The sequence below is a fragment of the Nerophis lumbriciformis genome, linkage group LG01, assembly GCF_033978685.3.
Source record: "Nerophis lumbriciformis linkage group LG01, RoL_Nlum_v2.1, whole genome shotgun sequence".
Classification (NCBI taxonomy): domain Eukaryota; kingdom Metazoa; phylum Chordata; class Actinopteri; order Syngnathiformes; family Syngnathidae; genus Nerophis; species Nerophis lumbriciformis.
Window position 1 is genome coordinate 59,739,806 of NC_084548.2, and position 18,437 is coordinate 59,758,242.

The 18,437-nt window shown below is 42.7% G+C and overlaps 1 protein-coding gene across 1 annotated transcript in view; it reads left to right on the forward strand.

The window, feature by feature from the left end:
• LOC133624644 (uncharacterized) overlaps positions 1 to 18,189 on the forward strand; it is a 46,272-nt gene extending 28,083 nt beyond the window's left edge. Inside the window, exons 5-6 of the mRNA XM_072916224.1 lie at positions 617 to 883; positions 15,963 to 18,189. Coding sequence (XP_072772325.1) covers positions 617 to 883; positions 15,963 to 17,059 — 1,364 coding nt within the window. The 3' untranslated portion in view covers positions 17,060 to 18,189. The remainder of the gene's footprint in view (positions 1 to 616; positions 884 to 15,962) is intronic.
• The last annotated feature ends 248 nt before the right edge of the window (positions 18,190 to 18,437 follow it).

Genomic DNA, 18,437 nt, shown 5'->3' on the forward strand with positions numbered 1-18,437 from the left:
TATTGTTTTATGTTGTTCATAAAAACGAGACAGTTTCAGACACACAATATTTATGAGAGGTTGATGTTCCTCTCAGTTTGTAACAATGTGTATCAACATGTGACCCACACAGTTACCGGGGGAATATTCCAGAGAGCAGGTTAAGTGCAAACTCCTGAGGATGTAAAGCTTGAGAGTTTTACCTCCAAATATAGAGCGGTAAGACAAAGTCAGCCAGTTTCCATGGTGACTGACGCTGTACACGTAGGCAGGTTTGAAAAGTTATTTATGTGTAAAAGCTATACTGACCTGTTATTTCCTTCATATCCGCATTCGTTGATGCAGCCATTAATGTGGCAGTGATTGTCGAAAAAACAAAACCTGATCTAAAGATGACATCTTGATCTCATACCATCTCAAACCAATTGGCCGTTCATTATTAAGTGAAATGTCTTATAGTCGCTTAAATTTGTCTTCAACCAAGCAACACTGTTTTATCCAGTTACTCGGTTAATTGAAAACATTTCCAGTAAAACACTTGATTAATAACATTTTCAATAGCCACAGCCCTATATTTCATGTACGATTTAATATTTAGCATGTGGGAGTTAAAATGTGTTTTGTTTGTGTCCTGTAGACATCCATCAGCTGATTGGACACCAAGAAGAATGTTTCCCTCATCTGCAGGGGGACAGTTTCACTTTAGAGGATCCACAGCCCTCACATTTTAAAGGGGATGAGGAGGATCCACAGCGCCCCCTTTTTAAAGAGGAAGAGGAGGGAGAGTGTCCTGTAGGGCAGGAGGAGGCTGATCTCACCAAGTTTCCACTGACTGTTATCTCTGTGAAGACCGAAGACCATGAAGACAAACCACCTGAGTCCTCACAGCTTCATCACAGTCCAAGTAAGCACAACATCCACATATCATCTAATACAATGTTTGTGACACATGTTCATCCAGGGGCCACATTTATGACTAAAGATGGAGATATACTTGCTTTTTAACACCACCGTTTAAAAATGAATGCTCATCAATCATCAACAATGTAATTGCTGGGGTGTAACCATGTGACCGAGAGGCAAACATTCAATATGGCTACTGTTTATTTACCTTTAGCAGCACGTATGTCAGCATATTTCAAAGGTTTAGTGGTGAAGATTAGGGATGTATACCAAGTACCATTTTTTTTTAGTACTGATTCCTAATTATGTCGTCCATGAGGACCGTGAAGATTCTGGACTAACGACACAACTAATTGTATTTTTAGTTCCAGCTGTCTGGCGTAGCTATGACACGTTGTCACATTGAGTTCAGTTGCCGCTGCTACACGTTAAAATCAGCCAAAAAAAAACTTAGGGTACATTAAACATATGTTTATTATTGCAGTTAAGTCCTTAAATAAAATAGTGAACATACTAGACAACTTGTCTTTTAGTAGTAAGTAAACAAACAAAGACTCCTAATTAGTCTGCTGACATATGCAGTAACATATTGTGTCATTTATCTACCTATTATTTTGTCAACATTATCAAGGACAAGTGGTAGAAAATGAATTATTAATCTACTTGTTCATTTACTGTTAATATCTGCTTACTTTTTCTTTTAACATGTTCTGTCTACACTAGGGATGTCCCGATCCGATATTTGGATCGGATCGGCCGCCGATATTTGCCAAAATATGCGTATCAGCAAGGCATGGGAAAATGCCGATCCAGATCCAGTTTTTAAAAAAAGTCCGGTCCGTGTTTTCCAACGCACCTATTTAAATAATACATTCCACTTTTCTGCTGCTCCCTAATTTCCGTTCCGCATTTTCCAGCACACCTTCAACACATCCACAGGTCTGTGGATTCTCACGCAGTTGCTTTTAGCTGCTGGCATTACACGACAGGCTCTTCTCACTCTTTCCTGTGTCTCCCTCTCACAGACAGCGAGCGCACCTTCTTACACACGTCACATACTGTCACGTCATACGTCACATACTGTCACGTCATACGTCACGTACGTTTTCGCCCTCCCCAAGCAGGTAGCAGCATGACTAACGTTAGCTGTGATGCTAGCGCAGCCGTGCGAGCAACGCTCCCTCTAAGGTGCGCGCCTGTGCATTTGCGCACGGCAAATCTATGCCACGCACAAAATCAAATAAAAAATAAGCGCATAACAATTTTCGACACACGGACAAGACAGAGAAAACAGTTTACGTCATCATTGTTCAAATATTGTAACGTCTGTCTAGACGCTTATCTCCATTCGGTGCCACACGTCCACACCATCAAAATGCAGAGGCAAACATTTCCACATCAACACCGTATGAAAAAAAAAGTTATTTTTTTAGTTGTGATTTCGTTCTCTGCATGAAAGTTTAAAAGTAGCATATATTAATGCAGAAAGAAGAAGAATGTTTTAATGTAGACACATAGAATCATCATACTGCTGTGATTATATGCATCAAGTTATTCATTCATTCAAGGCTAAGGCAAAATATCCACATATATATGGTGTATCGTCACATGGACTAAACATATCCGCATATATATGGTGTATCGTGACATGGCCTTAAAATATCGCAATATTAAAAAAAGGCCATATCGCGCAGCCCTAGTTCAATGATGCCATTTCTGTTTGTCATGTATAATTTTGTCTATTTTGTGTTTATTCTTCAATAAACAGGTCAGTTTCTTGTTACCAACCATTGTGTATTATTCAAACTCCCCTAATTCAGCTGGCTAGTTGTTATTAAGAGTACTAAAACCCTTTTCAACATGATTCTGACAACTAAGTAGGCTAAATAACTTTAAACTTTAATACATGCTCGGATAGGCCAGTATCGGTCAGTATCGGTATCGGTCAGTATCGGTATCGGATCGGAAGTGCAAAAACAATATCGGTATCGGATCGGAAGTGCAAAAACCTGGATCGGGACATCCCTAGTCTACACTTCTGTTAAAATGTAATAATCACTTATTCTTCTGTTGTTTGATACTTTACATTAGTTTTGGATGATACCACAAACTTGGGTATCAATTCGATACCAAGTAGTTACAGATCATACATTGGTCATATTCAAAGTCCTCATGTGTCCAGGGACATATTTTCTGAGTTTATAAACCTAATATACATTTAAAAAAAACCGAAAGAAGATGTTGTGATGCCAAAACATGTCGACGTAATCATAGTAGTATCAACTAGATACATTTGTTTACATTTTGATGCCGGTGAGCTACGGTGTGTAGTGAAGCATGTTGAGCTATTCCTCGTCCTGCAGGGATGATACTTGTAAGAAACTTACTTTATTTGTCGCCATAGAGGCGAGGATTAGTGATTTAGAAGTCGCTAAAACACTGCCGACGGCGGATGGACGTTAGCCGCTAGCTAGCTAGCCATGTCTTAAAGCACCTCTTCTTGAGGGTCTTTCAGTGTTATAACTAGGGCTGGGTGATATGGCCTTTAATTAATATCTCAATATTTTTAGGCCATGTCACGATACACGATATATATCTCGATATTTTGCCTTAGCCTTGAATGAACACTTGATGCATAGAATCACAGCAGTATGATGATTCTATGTGTCTACATTAAAACATTCTTCTTCATACTGCATTAATATATGCCCATTTTAAACTTTCATGCAGAGAGGGAAGTCACAACTAAGTCAATTTAGCAAAACTGTATTTATTAAACCGTGGCACAAAAATTCATGTCATTTCCAAAACAGAAAGTGCAAGATTGTCAGAGACATTTTAAAACAAGCTATAAGTGCGCTTTTGTGCATGATGTCGCTAAGATGACATATCAAAACAACACTAAATTAAAGTGCACTTTTTGCACAGAACGCCACTACAATAGTATGTCACACAAGATATTTCAATAACTGTCAAATAAAAATGAGCTGCATAATATGAAATTGGTAGGTTACTGCGGACGTCATCTCCTTCTATTGTTGACTATTTTTTTCATACTGTGTTGATCTGGAAATAGTTTCTTCGGCATTGTGTTGGTGTGGCACCGAACGGAGATGTCTCTAACGCAGTGTTTTTCAACCTTTTTTGAGCCAAGGCACATTTTTTGCGTTGAAAAAATGCGGAGGCACACCACCAGCAGAAATCATTAAAAAACTAAACTCAGTTGACAGTAAAAAGTCGTTGTCGCAATTGTTGGATATGACTTTAAATCATAACCAACCATGCGTCACTATAGCTCTTTTCTCAAAGTAGGTCTACTGTCATCACCTGTCACATCACACCCTGACTTATTTGGACTTTTTTGCTGTTTTCCTGTGTGTAGTGTTTTACTTCTTGTCATGCGCTCCTATTTTGGTGGCTTTTTCTCTTATTTTTGATATTTTCCTGTAGCAGTTTCATGTCTTCCTTTGAGCGATTTTTCCCGCATCTACTTTGTTTTAGCAATCAAGAATATTTGAGTTGTTTTTATCCTTCTTTGTGGGGGCATTGTTGATTGTCATGTCATGTACATTGTCTTTGCTCCACAGTCAGTCTTTGCTGTTGTCCAGCATCCTGTTTTTGTTTACTTTGTAGCCAGTTCAGTTTTAGTTTCGTTCTGCATAGCCTTCCCTAAGCTTCAATACCTTTTCTTAGGGGCGCTCACCTTTTTTTAATTTTTGGTTTAAGCATTAGATACCTTTTTACCTGCACAATGCCTCCCGCTGTTTCCCACATCTACAAAGCAATTAGCTACCGGCTGCCACCTACTGATATGGAAGAGTATTACACGGTTACTCTGCCGAGCTCTAGACAGCACCGACACTCAACAACAACACATCATTTGCAGACTATAATTACTGGTTTGCAAAAAATATTTTTAACCCATATAGGTGAAATTCGATCATCTCCCACGGCACACCAGACTGTATCTCACGGCACACTAGTGTGCCGCGGCACAGTGGTTGAAAAACACTGCTCTAGTGGGTGACTTTTCAAATGATGCTACACATTAGCAGTGGTGCTACTTTTTGTAGCAACGCTTTTGCCGCATAAATGTTCAACATATTCCCGCTTGAAGCCAAACCACCGCCAGACAATGGACCATGTGCTGTTTTTCTTGGGAATTAATTCTTCCTCCATTTGTTACCAGATTCGCATCTTCTTTCTCTCGTATTACCACTTGCACCACTCCGCTAGCATCACAGCTAATGTTACCATATCGCTACTTGTCTGCTCCGCGGGAGCGTGTGACGTTGCACACGTGACGTATGTAAGAAGGTGCGCTTGTTTTACGTCTCTGTGAGAAGGAGATACAAGCAAGAGTGAGAAGAGCCTGTAGTGTAATGCCTGCAACTAAAAGCAACTGTGTGAGAACGTATACTCGAATATCACGATATAGTCATTTTCTATATCGCACAGACAAACCCGCGATATATCGAGTATATCAATATATCACCCAGCCCTACTCATAAGGGTATTCTAGTAAAATATGCAGAGATAAGATGTGTCAATATCAAAATATTACTTTAAATCAATTTTTGGCAGCAACAAAGTGGCCATTTGGGTAAATATTTGCTCTAAAAAGGGTATTTAAGTAAACAGTACAGTAGGTACTTGATTTTGATATATGTAATGCCCATAGGGGTATTCTAGTAAAATACGCGTGTGTAAATATGCGATGTGTAAATATCAAAATATTACGTCGAATCACTTTTTGTCAGGCAATATTACAATTAATGACAATTTTAGATAAATGAATACATCCAAACACATTGTACATATTTATTATGTGCAGGAAGAAATAACAGTTACAGTTGTCTCATCTTTAAATCTCATCAATACCACAGAAGAGGCTAACTGTCCTTTTCCGGCCACGATAAAGTCTTAAATAATGTCAAACACGTAGCGATACAATAACCAGGAAAATAAAGTGTTTGTCCACCGCTGTGGACAGACCCAGCCAAAAATGCAGGTTCAGCGAAGGAAATACATTTTTGGCAGGCATTCACATTTTGCCACAACACCCTTAAAGGGACATGGGGGACAGTCCTAGTTGGAAATACAGCCGAATTAACTCCTGAACTGGCATTTTCACACAGACCTCAAACCCTGCGCACGCATCCAATGCTTTCTGGTGCGCACCAGATACATATCTAAAAAAAAAAATTGTCCCCATGTCCCTTTAGGGCAGGGGTCGGCAACCTTTACCAGTCAAAGAGCCATTTTGACCAGTTTCACAAATTAAAGAAAACAATGGGAGCCACAAAAATCTTTTGAAATTTAAAATGAAATAACACTGCATTCAAAGTTTTTTTTTTGCTTTGTGCTATGTATAAACCAAGAGTCTCAGACACGCGGCCCACACCGTAATATGAAAATTGAATGTTAGTGCGGCCCGCGGGTTTTATGTGAATGGCGCTTGACAGCGTCATACTTGTCAACCCTCCCGATTTTTCCAGCAGACTACGAATTCCAGGGCGAGTATTCTCTCGAACGTGCCGTGATGGTACAGCATTTAGCGCCCACTACAACCAGCGTGCCGGCCCACCCACACGTTGTATGGGACTTCTGATTGCTCACGTAAGTGACAGCAAGGCATACTTGGTCAACAACCACACAGGTTACACTGGTCGTGGCGGTATACAAAAACTTTAACACTCTTACTAATAATGCGCCACACTGTGAACCCACACCAAACAAGAATGACAAACACATTTCGGGAGAACATCTGCACCGTAACACAACATAAATACAACAGAACAAATACCCAGAATCCCATGCAGCCCTAACTCTTCCGGGCTACATTGTACAGCCCCGCTACCAAACCCCGCCCACCTCAACCGACGCACACGGGTTGGGGGGGCAAGGTTGGGGTGGGGGCGGTTTTGGGGTGGTAGCAGGGGTGTATAATGTACCCCGGAAGAGTCAGGGCTGCATGGGATTCTGGGTATTTGTTCTGTTGTGTTTATGTTGTGTTAAGGTGCAGATGTTCTCCCGAAATGTGTTTGTCATTCTTGTTTGGTTTTGGTTCAAAGTGTGGCGCATTATTAGTAAGAGTGTTAACGTTGTTTTATATGGCCACCGTCAGTGTAACCTGTGTGGCTGTTGAGCAAGTATGCCTTGCTGTCACTTACGTGTGCAAGCAGAAAATGCATATAACAAGAAACTGGGCTGGCACACTGTTTGTACAGATTGTAGAGGGCGTTATTATTGTAAGGGTGAAAATCTGAGAATATTAATCCTGAGAGTTTTCTGCGAGAGGCACTGAAATCCGGAAGTCTCCTTTGAAAATCGGGGGGGTCGGCACGTATGCAGCTGAGCCGCATCAGAGTGATCAAAGAGCCACATGCGGCTCCGGAGCCGCGGGTTGCCGACCCCTGCTTTAGGGGCTCCGTAAAAAAAATAAGTAAGTGGCTTGTTTAAAAAAAAATCAATATTTAAAAAATAAATCACATGATGGAAGTCAGTGGCGCCCCTTTACGTCATTCATTGCAATGACAGAAGAGTGAAAGTGATTGAAATTGTGGCCATAATACTCCCTGATTTTTTTAAATCTACCCCTTGTTCATGTTTATATTCTTGTTCCCTTTTACTTTTATGTAAGCTAGTTTTTATACAAAACTTTAATAAAATATTCAAATATCACAGAATATGACGTTTCAAAAGCACCTTTGTAAAAACAATTGTAAGTCCAGGAAGTGACGTAGTCTTCCGGTACCTATGGAGTAGTGACATTGACCACCACCACCGGAATATGTTTTATTTATTTCATGACATCACGTACCCTAAACGTTAAAACAGCATCGACACGATTGAAGACAGCTTCCAGCAGTGTAAACGTGGGTTTATTTACTATCAAGTTCGTATTTTTAATTGTTGAAATGAAATCAGCAGTGGCGGGCTAGTTGTTTTGATAGCGGCTAAATTAGCATGTCGCGATATTTGTACATGGGATCACGTCTGCGCCGATTAGATGCGCAGAGGGTTGAAACAGCGCTTGTGTCTCTTCCTTACATTTACTTGAACATCATTATCCAGCACCATCTGGTGGTCACATTGTGTACCACAGTCAGTTTAACTGCATGTCATGACACCTACTAACTCGTATGTCACTCAAAAGTGCAGATTCTAACCATTGGAATCATTTCTATAGTTTGAAAACATCCAGCAGGCAGCATTTAAATGTTAATTATGTTGTATTATCCTCAGGTAGCAAAGTTAATTGCCTTTTTTGTGCTGTTTTGCAAGACCCGTGTCACGTGACTTCAAACTTGACACCTCAATGGCTGCTTCTGAGACAGGCTCGATGGTTTTAGTCTTCTTTTAACGGAAGTGAGTCTTGCTTTTTGAAGCAGCACATTTTTCGGCACTGCATTTTTTTAACTTAATTTTTATGCACTGGATTTTCAACTAACTATTGTTTCGGATCAAAAAGCATTCTAAAAAAAAAAAGATCATTCCTGAATCCAAATACCGGTACACAAAAACAGGTGCCAACAAGAAAGAAAAGTAGGTTTTGTATTATAGGAGCCCAACCTAAGAGGGGTTTTGAAACAAGAAAACAAAATAAAAGCTTTGAAATTAATATAAGAAAAGTCCAATTAAATCTCCAGTATTTCTTCAAAAAACATTGACATTAAGTGCTCTGGTTTAAGAGGACACGTTTAAATGTCAGCAGCAACATGAAAATAACTGGCCTTTAACAATGGTGTTTTTATAGAAGCAGAGGACAAATTTCACCACACCTAGTGTGTGTGTGTGACAATCATTGGTACTTTAAAGGCCTACTGAAATGCGATTTTCTTATTTAAACGGGGATAGCAGGTCCATTCTATGTGTCATACTTGATCATTTTGCGATATTGCCATATTTTTGCTGAAAGGATTTAGTAGAGAACATCGACGATAAAGTTCGCAACTTTTGGTCGCTGATAAAAAAGCCTTGCCTCTACCGGAAGTAGCAGACAATATGCGCGTGACGTCACAGGTTGTGGAGCTCCTCACATCCGCACATTGTTTACAATCATGGCCACCAGCAGCGAGAGCGATTCGGACCGAGAAAGCGACGATTTCCCCATTAATTTGAGCGAGGATGAAAGATTCGTGGATGAGGAAAGTGAGAGTGAAAGACTAGAGGGCAGTGGGAGCGATTCAGATAAGGAAGATGCTGTGAGAGGTGGGTGGGACCTGATATTCAGCTGGGAATGACTAAAACAGTAAATAAACACAAGACATATATATACTCTATTAGCCACAACACAACCAGGCTTATATTTAATATGCCACAAATAAATCCCGCATAACAAACACCTCCCCCCTCCCGTCCATATAACCAGCCAGTACAACTCAAACACCTGCACAACACACTCAATCCCACAGCCCAAAGTACCGTTCACCTCCCCAAAGTTCATACAGCACATATATTTCCCCAAAGTCCCCAAAGTTACGTACGTGACATGCACATAGCGGCACGCACGTACGGGCAAGCGATCAAATGTTTGGAAGCCGCAGCTGCATGCGTACTCACGGTACCGCGTCTGCGTATCCAACTCAAAGTCCTCCTGTTAAAAGTCTCTGTTGTCCCAGTTCTCCACAGGCCAATGGTAAAGCTTGACTGTCATCTTCCGGGAATGTAAACAATGAAACACCGGCTGTGTTATTCGGCTCAACAGTCAGGGGCTGCATTCTACGACGGGGGTGCGTTATCCGGCACAACACCTGCCTTAATACACCGCTTCCCACCTACAGCTTTCTTCTTTGCTGTCTCCATTGTTCATTGGACAAATTGCAAAAGATTCGCCAACACAGATGTCCAGAATACTGTGGAATTTTGCGATGAAAACAGACGACTTAATAGCTGGCCACCATGCTGTCCCAAAATGTCCTCTACAATCCGTGACGTCACGTGCAGGCGTCATCATACCGAGACGTTTTCAGCAGGATATTTCGCGCGAAATTTAAAATTGCACTTTAGTAAACTAACCCGGCCGTATTGGCATGTGTTGCAATGTTAAGATTTCATCATTGATGTATAAACTATCAAACTGCGTGGTCGGTAGTAGTGGGTTTCAGTAGGCCTTTAACTTAACTGAAACTTATAGGTGAACATTATTTTCGGACATACACACAATAAATATGATTATAGGACATACACACAATAAACATAATTATAGGACATACACACAATAAACATGATGATAGGACATACACACAATAAACATGATTATAGCACATACACACAATAAACATTTGTGGAAGACCCTTGCTTCCGGGGGAGTTCTCGGGACCATTCCAGGGAAGACATTGTCATGAGATGGTTTAGACTTCTTTATTTTTTCAGGAACAGAGTCTTTGGCGTGATTTTCAGCCGCTGCCTTTTCTTACGTGAGCACACGAATGGTTTCCTTCCGTCCGCCGTCTGCTTTTCAGCAGCACGTCGCCGTCGTTCGCCGTCTACTTTTCAGCAGCACGTCGCCGTCGTTCGCGTGGTAGCAGAGGATGGTTTCCTCCCGTCCGCCGTCTGCTTTTCAGCAGCACGTCGCCGTCGTTCGCCGTCTACTTTTCAGCAGCACGTAGCCGTCGTTCGCGTGATAGCAGAGGATGGTTTCCTCCCGTCCGCCGTCTGCTTTTCAGCAGCACGTCGCCATCGTTCGCCGTCTACTTTTCAGCAGCACGCCGCCGTCGTTCGCGTGGTAGCAGAGGATGGTTTCCTCCCGTCCGCCGTCTGCTTTTCAGCAGCACGTCGCCGTCGTTCGCCGTCTACTTTTCAGCAGCACGTCGCCGTCGTTTGCGTGGTGTACTGTGCTCCGCGTCTTGCCTCTTGCTCTCCACCTCTCCTCCCGTCTCTCTCGGTTGTCACCCTTTTATACACAGACAGATTATCTGATTGTGCCCAGCTGCCCGACCAACGCAACTGTAGTCCATTTGGACGCGGGTCCGCAGGCCATGCCCCCTCGCCGTCATCTTGGAGCGGGCCCCGGTGTCGGACCGCCGGCCCCGCCTCTCCACAACATTATTATAGGACTGTGGAAGTCTTGCGCTTCCGGGTTCATCACGGACATGACAGCTGCGTTCATGGTTCTGAACAATGATTTATTTGTCACTATGAGTCTCTTTGTGTGCTTTTCAGCCATGTTATTATGCCAGTCTCGCTCTTGCTCGCGCTCCAACCAACCCTCCTCTCCTTCCCAGCTGCTGCCTTTAACAGAGCGACAGGTCATTAGATAAGCACGCCCAGGTGGGCCATCTACGCACCTGTCGCTGATCTTGAAGCCGGTCCTGGACTCAGGCCGGGACGCCGTCCGGCCGCGCCTACTCCCCCCATCCCCCGTGAGGGAGCGGGAAAGGAAGTCGGCCACGGCCATCTGTGCACCCGGTCTGTGGATCACTCTAAAGTTGTGGAGTTGCAAAGCCAGATACCACCGGGTGATCCGCGCGTTGGCATCTTTCATTCGGTGGAGCCACTGAAGGGGTTTGTGGTCTGAGCAGAGGCTGAATGAGCGCCCCAGGAGGTAGTATCGGAGGGCCTCAACCGGCCACCAAATGGCGAGGCACTCCCTCTCCACTGTGCTATACCTGGCCTCCCTTTTGGATAGCTTCGGCTGATGTAGTCGGTCGACGCCCTCCACCTGCTGAGACAAAACCGCTCCCAGTCCTCTGCTCGACGCGTCAGCCTGCAGACAAAGCAGGAGAGAAAAATCAGGCATGTGCAGGACCGGACCAACTCCTCACAGAGGGCTTTCTTAACCCTCTCAAACGTCTGCTGTAACTGCTGCGACCACTGGACCAGATCTGGAGCACCCTTTCAGATGAGGTCAGTTATTGGGCTGGTCAGGTCCGAAAACCGGGGGATAAACCTCTGGTAGTAACCTGCCAGACCCAAAAACTGCCTCACCTCTTTTTTCGTCTTGGGGGTTGGGAAGGCCCCAATTGCCGCTGTTTTGTCTACCTGCGGCCGCACCTGCCCTTCTCCCAAGTGGTACCCCAGATACTGTACTTCCGTCCGGCCAGCTGCACACTTCGCCGGGTTGGTGGTGAGCCCTGCCTGCCTCAGAGACTGGAGCACTGCTCCCACCCACCGCATGTGTTCTTCCCAGCTGCAACTCTGAATGATGACGTCATCCAGGTAGACAGCCACATAGGCAGCCGCGTATGCAGCGTGAGGTCGCAATACCCGGTCCATGAGGCTCTGGAACGTGGCGGGCACACCGAACAAGCCAAACAGAAGTGTCACAAATTGGTACAAACCTTCCGAAGTGGAAAAGGCCATTTTTCCCCTGGACTCTGGTGACAAGGGAATCTGCCAGTAGCCCTTGGTTAAAAAACGAGCCGTACCCAGCCGATCCAGGAGCTCGTCGACCCGAGGCATTGGGTAAGCGTCAAAACGTGATATTTTGTTCACCTTGCGGTAATCCACACAGAACCACACAGACCCATCCATCGTTCTTCCCTACCAGAACGATGGGACTGCACCACGCCGTGTGGGATTCTTCTATTACCCCCAACTCCAGCATGGATTTTAATTCCTCCCGTACCACTTTGCGTTTGTATTCGGGGAGCCTGTAGGGCCGAGACCGCACCGTAACACCCCGGCTGGTCTCAATATGATGTTGAATGAGGTTCGTGCGTCATGGCCGAGTGGAGAACACATCAGAAAAAGCGCTGCTGCAGCTTGGCAACACCCGCTCTCTGCGCTAACGTAAGCTGAACGTCACAGAGGAGGGGGGAGGGCAGAACAGAGAATGTTGACCTCAGTTTGAAGCAAAGGTGTTAATACTAATCGCCACATTTGGCGAGGCGTGTTTTAAAGCAGCTGTTGTGAGAGTAGCATATGTGTGTGTGTGTGTGCTCCTTTAAGAATGGCAGTATGTGGGGTGTGTGACGAGTAAGTGAGTGGGCAAGTTAGGAGAGGTAGCGCTAGCATGTGCAGGAGTGTCAATAGCATGGTGGATGTCTGCTTGTGCCCTGTGGAAATTATAAATAAAGTGACCAAGTTGTAACTAATTGATGGCCTCGTCATTCCGACCAAAGTGAAGGGTCTCCCCTGCTCTCCTCGACCACGGTCTGGGAGCCGATAAGCAGGAAAGGTGTAAAACAGTACTTGCAACGCGGTGCCTCCCTTTATTGTTAGTTTTGAAGCCCAAATACCTCCATATTGTACTTCCCACCCTCATTAATAACCAATAGAATTGTAGTTTTTTGCCTTTCTTCCTTTTCAAGATGTTATTGCTTGTATGCACTTTGTGTGCGCGCCTCGAACCTGTAGTCACTCAGATGAAAGAATGAAACCGGTACTTTTTAAAGGTGGTATCGTACCGATTTCAATTGATTGTAATGTATATAATGTAATATATTGTGGCCAAACAGCTCAATTTTTGTTTCATCTGAAATCACATGGAAAAAGATAAGACCTTCTGGAGGAAAGTTCTGTGGTTAGATAAAATAAAAATGGAGCTGTTTGGCCACAATACCTAGAAATATGTTTGGAGGAGAAAAGGTGAGACCTTTAATCCCAGGAACACCAATCCTACCGTCAAGCATAGTGCTGGTCGTATTATGCTCTGGGCCTGTTTTGCTGCCAATGGAACTGGTGCTTTAAAAGCCTACTGAAACCCACTACTACCGACCACGCAGTCTGATAGTTTATATATCAATGATGAAATCTTAACATTGCAACACATGCTAATGCGGCCGAGTTAGCTTACTAAAGTGCAATTTTAAATTTCGCGCAAAATATCCTGCTGAAAACGTCTCGGTATGATGACGCCTGCGCGTGACGTCACGGATTGTAGAGGACATTTTGGGACAGCATGGTGGCCAGCTATTAAGTCGTCTGTTTTCATCGCAAAATTCCACAGTATTCTGGACATCTGTGTTGGTGAATCTTTTGCAATTTGTTCAATGAACAATGGAGACAGCAAAGAAGAAAGCTGTAGGTGTGAAGCGGTGTATTAAGGCAGGTGTTGTGCCGGATAACGCACCCCCGCCGTAGAATGCACCCCCTGACTGTTGTGCCGGATAACACAGCCGGTGTTTCATTGTTTACATTCCCGAAAGATGACAGTCAAGTTTCACCATTGGCCTGTGGAGAACTGGGACAACAGAGACTCTTACCAGGAGGACTTTGAGTTGGATACGCAGACACGGTACCGTGAGTACGCATGCAGCTGCGGCTTCCAAACATTTGCTCGCTTGCCCGTACGTGTGTGCCGCTATGTGCATGTCACGTACGTAACTTTGGGGACTTTGGGGAAATATATGTGCTGTATGAACTTTGGGGAGGTGAACGGTACTTTGGGCTGTGGGATTGAGTGTGTTGTGCAGGTGTTTGAGTTGTATTGGCGGGTTATATGGACGGGAGGGGGGAGGTGTTTGTTATGCAAGATTAATTTGTGGCATATTAAATATAAGCCTGGTTGTGTTGTGGCTAATAGAGTATATATATGTCTTGTGTTTATTTACTGTTTTAGTCATTCCCAGCTGAATTTCAGGTCCCACCCGCCTCTCACAGCATCTTCCCTATCTGAATCGCTCCCACTGCCCTCTAGTCCTTCACTCTCACTTTCCTCATCTACAAATCTTTCATCCTCGCTCAAATTAATGGGGAAATCGTCACTTTCTCGGTCCGAATCGCTCTCGCTGCTGATGGCCATGATTGTAAACAATGTGCAGATGTGAGGAGCTCCACAACCTGTGACGTCACGCTACTCGTCTGCTACTTCCGGTACAGGCAAGGCTTTTTTATCAGCGACCAAAAGTTGCGAACTTTATCGTCAATGTTCTCTACTAAATCCTTTCAGCAAAAATATGGCAATATCGTGAAATGATCAAGTATGACACATAGAATGGATCTGCTATCCCCGTTTAAATAAGAAAATCGCATTTCAGTAGGCCTTTAAATGGGACAATGAAAAAGGAGGATTACGTCCAAATTCTTCAGGACAACCTAAAATCATCAGCCCGGAGGTTGGGTCTTGGGCGCAGTTGAGTGTTCCAACAGGACAATGACTCCAAACACATGCCAAAAGTGGTCAAGGAATGTCTAAATCAGGCTAGAATTAATGTTTTAGAATGGCCTTCCCAAAGTCATGTGGACAATGCTGAAGAAACAAGTCCATGTCAGAAAACCAACACATTTAGCTGAACTGCACCAATTTTGTCAAGAGGAGTGGTCAAAAATTCAACCAGAAGCTTGTGGATGGCTACCAAAAGTGCCTTATTGCAGTGAAACTATCCAAGGGACATGTAACCAAATATTAACATTGCTGTATGTATACTTTTGACCCAGCACATTTGGTCACATGTTCAGTAGACTCATAATAAATTCATAAAAGAAGCAAACTTCATGAATGTTTTTAGTGACCAACAAGTATGTGCTCCAATCACTCTATCACAAAAAAATAAGAGTTGTAGAAATGATTGGAAGCTCAAGACAGCCATGACATTATGTTCTTTACAAGTGTATGTAAACTTTTGATCGCGACTGTATATATGCATCCATTTTCTACCGCTTATCCCTTTCGGAGTCGCGGGGGATGCTGGAGCCTATCTCAGCTATAATCGACTGGAATGCGGGGTATGTATATATATAAATACAGTATATACTGTATATTTATGTATATATGTTCAGTTTAACAATCCAGTTGTGATTGATTGAATGCCCTGAGAATTATACTTGACATTATTTTGTAAGTGCCACTAAATAACGTGTAGTATTTTGTTAATTTCTTGCCAAAGATATTTTCATTTGAAAGATATTTTCAAAGCAGAATATTATCCTTTGGGCCCTCTGGCACCTCATGGGGGACCCGTAAAATCTGTGCCTCTTAAGACCTCCCTGTTGGCTTTGTACGCTCATGTTACTTCTCAACTAGTCAAAGTTGATGCTAATCGACCTGTTTCTTCTCCTTTTTACAGAATGTGAAAGCAAAAGTGAGTCCACAAATAACCAAATCGTAAAAGCAGCATCAAAAATGAAATCTGAATTGGTAAAATCTTATATATTTTGATCCCAGCCTGTGTTTGTCTTCTTGTGTCCTGCAGACATCTGTGCAAAATATCGTCCACCTGAGCAGCAGGAGGGGTCCTCCAGTATGGAGCAGAAGAGGTCACAGCACCTCCACGTGAAAGAAGAGGAGCCACAGCCCCCCCACTTTAAAGATGAAGAAAAACAGCGGCTGTCCCCCCACTTCATAGAGGAAGACAAGAGACACCTAATCAGTGTGAAGAGTGAAGAGGATGAAGTCAAAGGTGAGCGTGAGGAGAAGAGAGAGGCAGAGCCTCCAAGCAGCAGCTCAACTCAACACATGACAACAGAAGCTGATGGAGACCACTGTGGAGGATCACAAGCAGACAAGATCTTTGCTCCACTATCTGATAGTGAGGACACAACGTCTCACTCTCCTGACACTGATGATGAAGACTCTAAAGATGATAAGACATGTCACACTGACAACACACACTTCACATGTTCTCACTGTGACAAAACTTTTAAATACCGTCGCAATATGAAAAGACACATGAGAATACACACCGGAGAAAAACCTTTTTCGTGCTCAGAATGTGGTAGAGATTTTAGACTAAAACAAATGCTGAAAGAACATCTGAGAATACACACTGGAGAAAAACCTTTTTCCTGTTCAGAATGTGGTAAAAGTTTTGTAATGAATCAAAATTTAAAAGTACACATGAGAACACACACTGGCGAAAAACCGTATTCATGTTCAATCTGCAGTAAAGATTTTACTCGAAGGGACCATTTCAAATCACACATGAGAATACACACTGGAGAAAAACCTTTTTCATGTTCCATCTGCGGTAAAGATCTTACTCGAAGGGACCATTTCAAAGTACACATGAGAACACACACTGGAGAAAAACCTTTTATTTGTTCAGTATGTGGTAAAAGTTATATAGAAAGACGGCAATTAAAATCACACGTGAGAACGCACTCTGGTGAAAAACCATACTCCTGTTCAAGCTGCAACAGAAGCTTTCGCCACCGACAATCTTGTACAGTACACATGAGAACACACACAGGAGAGAAAGTGTTGAGTTGCAGTGTGTGTGGTGAAAGATTCTCTTCTAAGTACCAGTGTAAGAAACACAAGTGTGCTGGTGAGAACAACAGCAGCAAATGAAGATGCAGGATTTGAAATAAACTGTCAAGACTTTAACTTTGACTTTCTAACATCAGCACATATAACATGTGTGACATCATTTTTGGTTGTGTAACACCATCTTGTTAAAATTATTCTAACATTTATAGATTAGACACTTCAGATTAGTGCTTTAATTTCAGTCAAGTACATGAGTTAATATACACATTTCCATCCATCCATTTTCTACCGCTTGTCACTTTTGGGGTCGCGGGGGGTGCTGCAACCTATCTCAGCTGCATTCGGGCGGAAGGCGGGTACACCCTGTTTTTTTGTGTATTTTAAAATGAACAGAACAATTTGACTGAAAAAGTGAGAATAAAAAGTACATAGAATATGTTACATACAATAAACATTTTATGTGTAGATATTCATAATTCGCTTTTATACTTATTCATAATAGTGTTTTATATGTTTTTTTTAAATAATTAAGTGCTACATATTTTATTTTCTGTTTGCATGTTCTCCCCGTGACTGCGTGGGTTCCCTCCGGGTACTCCGGCTTCCTCCCACCTCCAAAGACATGCACCTGGGGATAAGTTGATTGGCAACACTAAAAATTGGCCCTAGTGTGTGAATGTGAGTGTGAATGTTGTCTGTCTATCTGTGTTGGTCCTGCGATGAGGTGGTGACTTGTCCAGGGTGTACCCCGCCTTCCGCCGATTGTAGCTGAGATAGGCTTCAACGCACCCCGCAACCCCGAAGGGAATAAGTGGTAGAAAATGGATGGATGGATGGATATTTTATTTTCTAATTCTAGATGATTCCATAGATGAATTCCTTTATATGATATACATATTTGTTTTACATTTGTTCATACCTTTGCTTTTGAATACACATAAATCCCTCTTAGTTCATATTTACTGGTTCACATCTGAAACATCTTCTGGACCACTTCTGGAAGCATATTATTTACTTTATACATCATTTGAACAGTTGTCTTTTATACAATTTTAAAATGTGTGACTTTATGAATCATTTGTTGGGTCTCTGTAATCCATTCTATTAATTGTCTTTATTACTCTCTTGTGTAATATGAATATTGTTGTGTGATTGTTTTATATGTATGTCCCCAGACCTTTATGCAACAAACAATGTATGCTTGAACTAAAGTTGGGTACAATAAATGTAGTTAATATTTGTGGGTATGTATTTTATTCTATTTATTATAGCAGTCCATTTTTTCAATGTTTTCTTTATATGACTTACATGTAGTTTCCAGCTTACTTCATCATCTAGACTAACTCAGCCTGGAGGATGTGTGTAATGTTGAGATGTATTGGAGATGCCTTGGTTTGTTTGGATGTTGTCAACCTGTCAATTGTTCTATTTAAACATGTTGTCAGATCTCGCGAGAGAA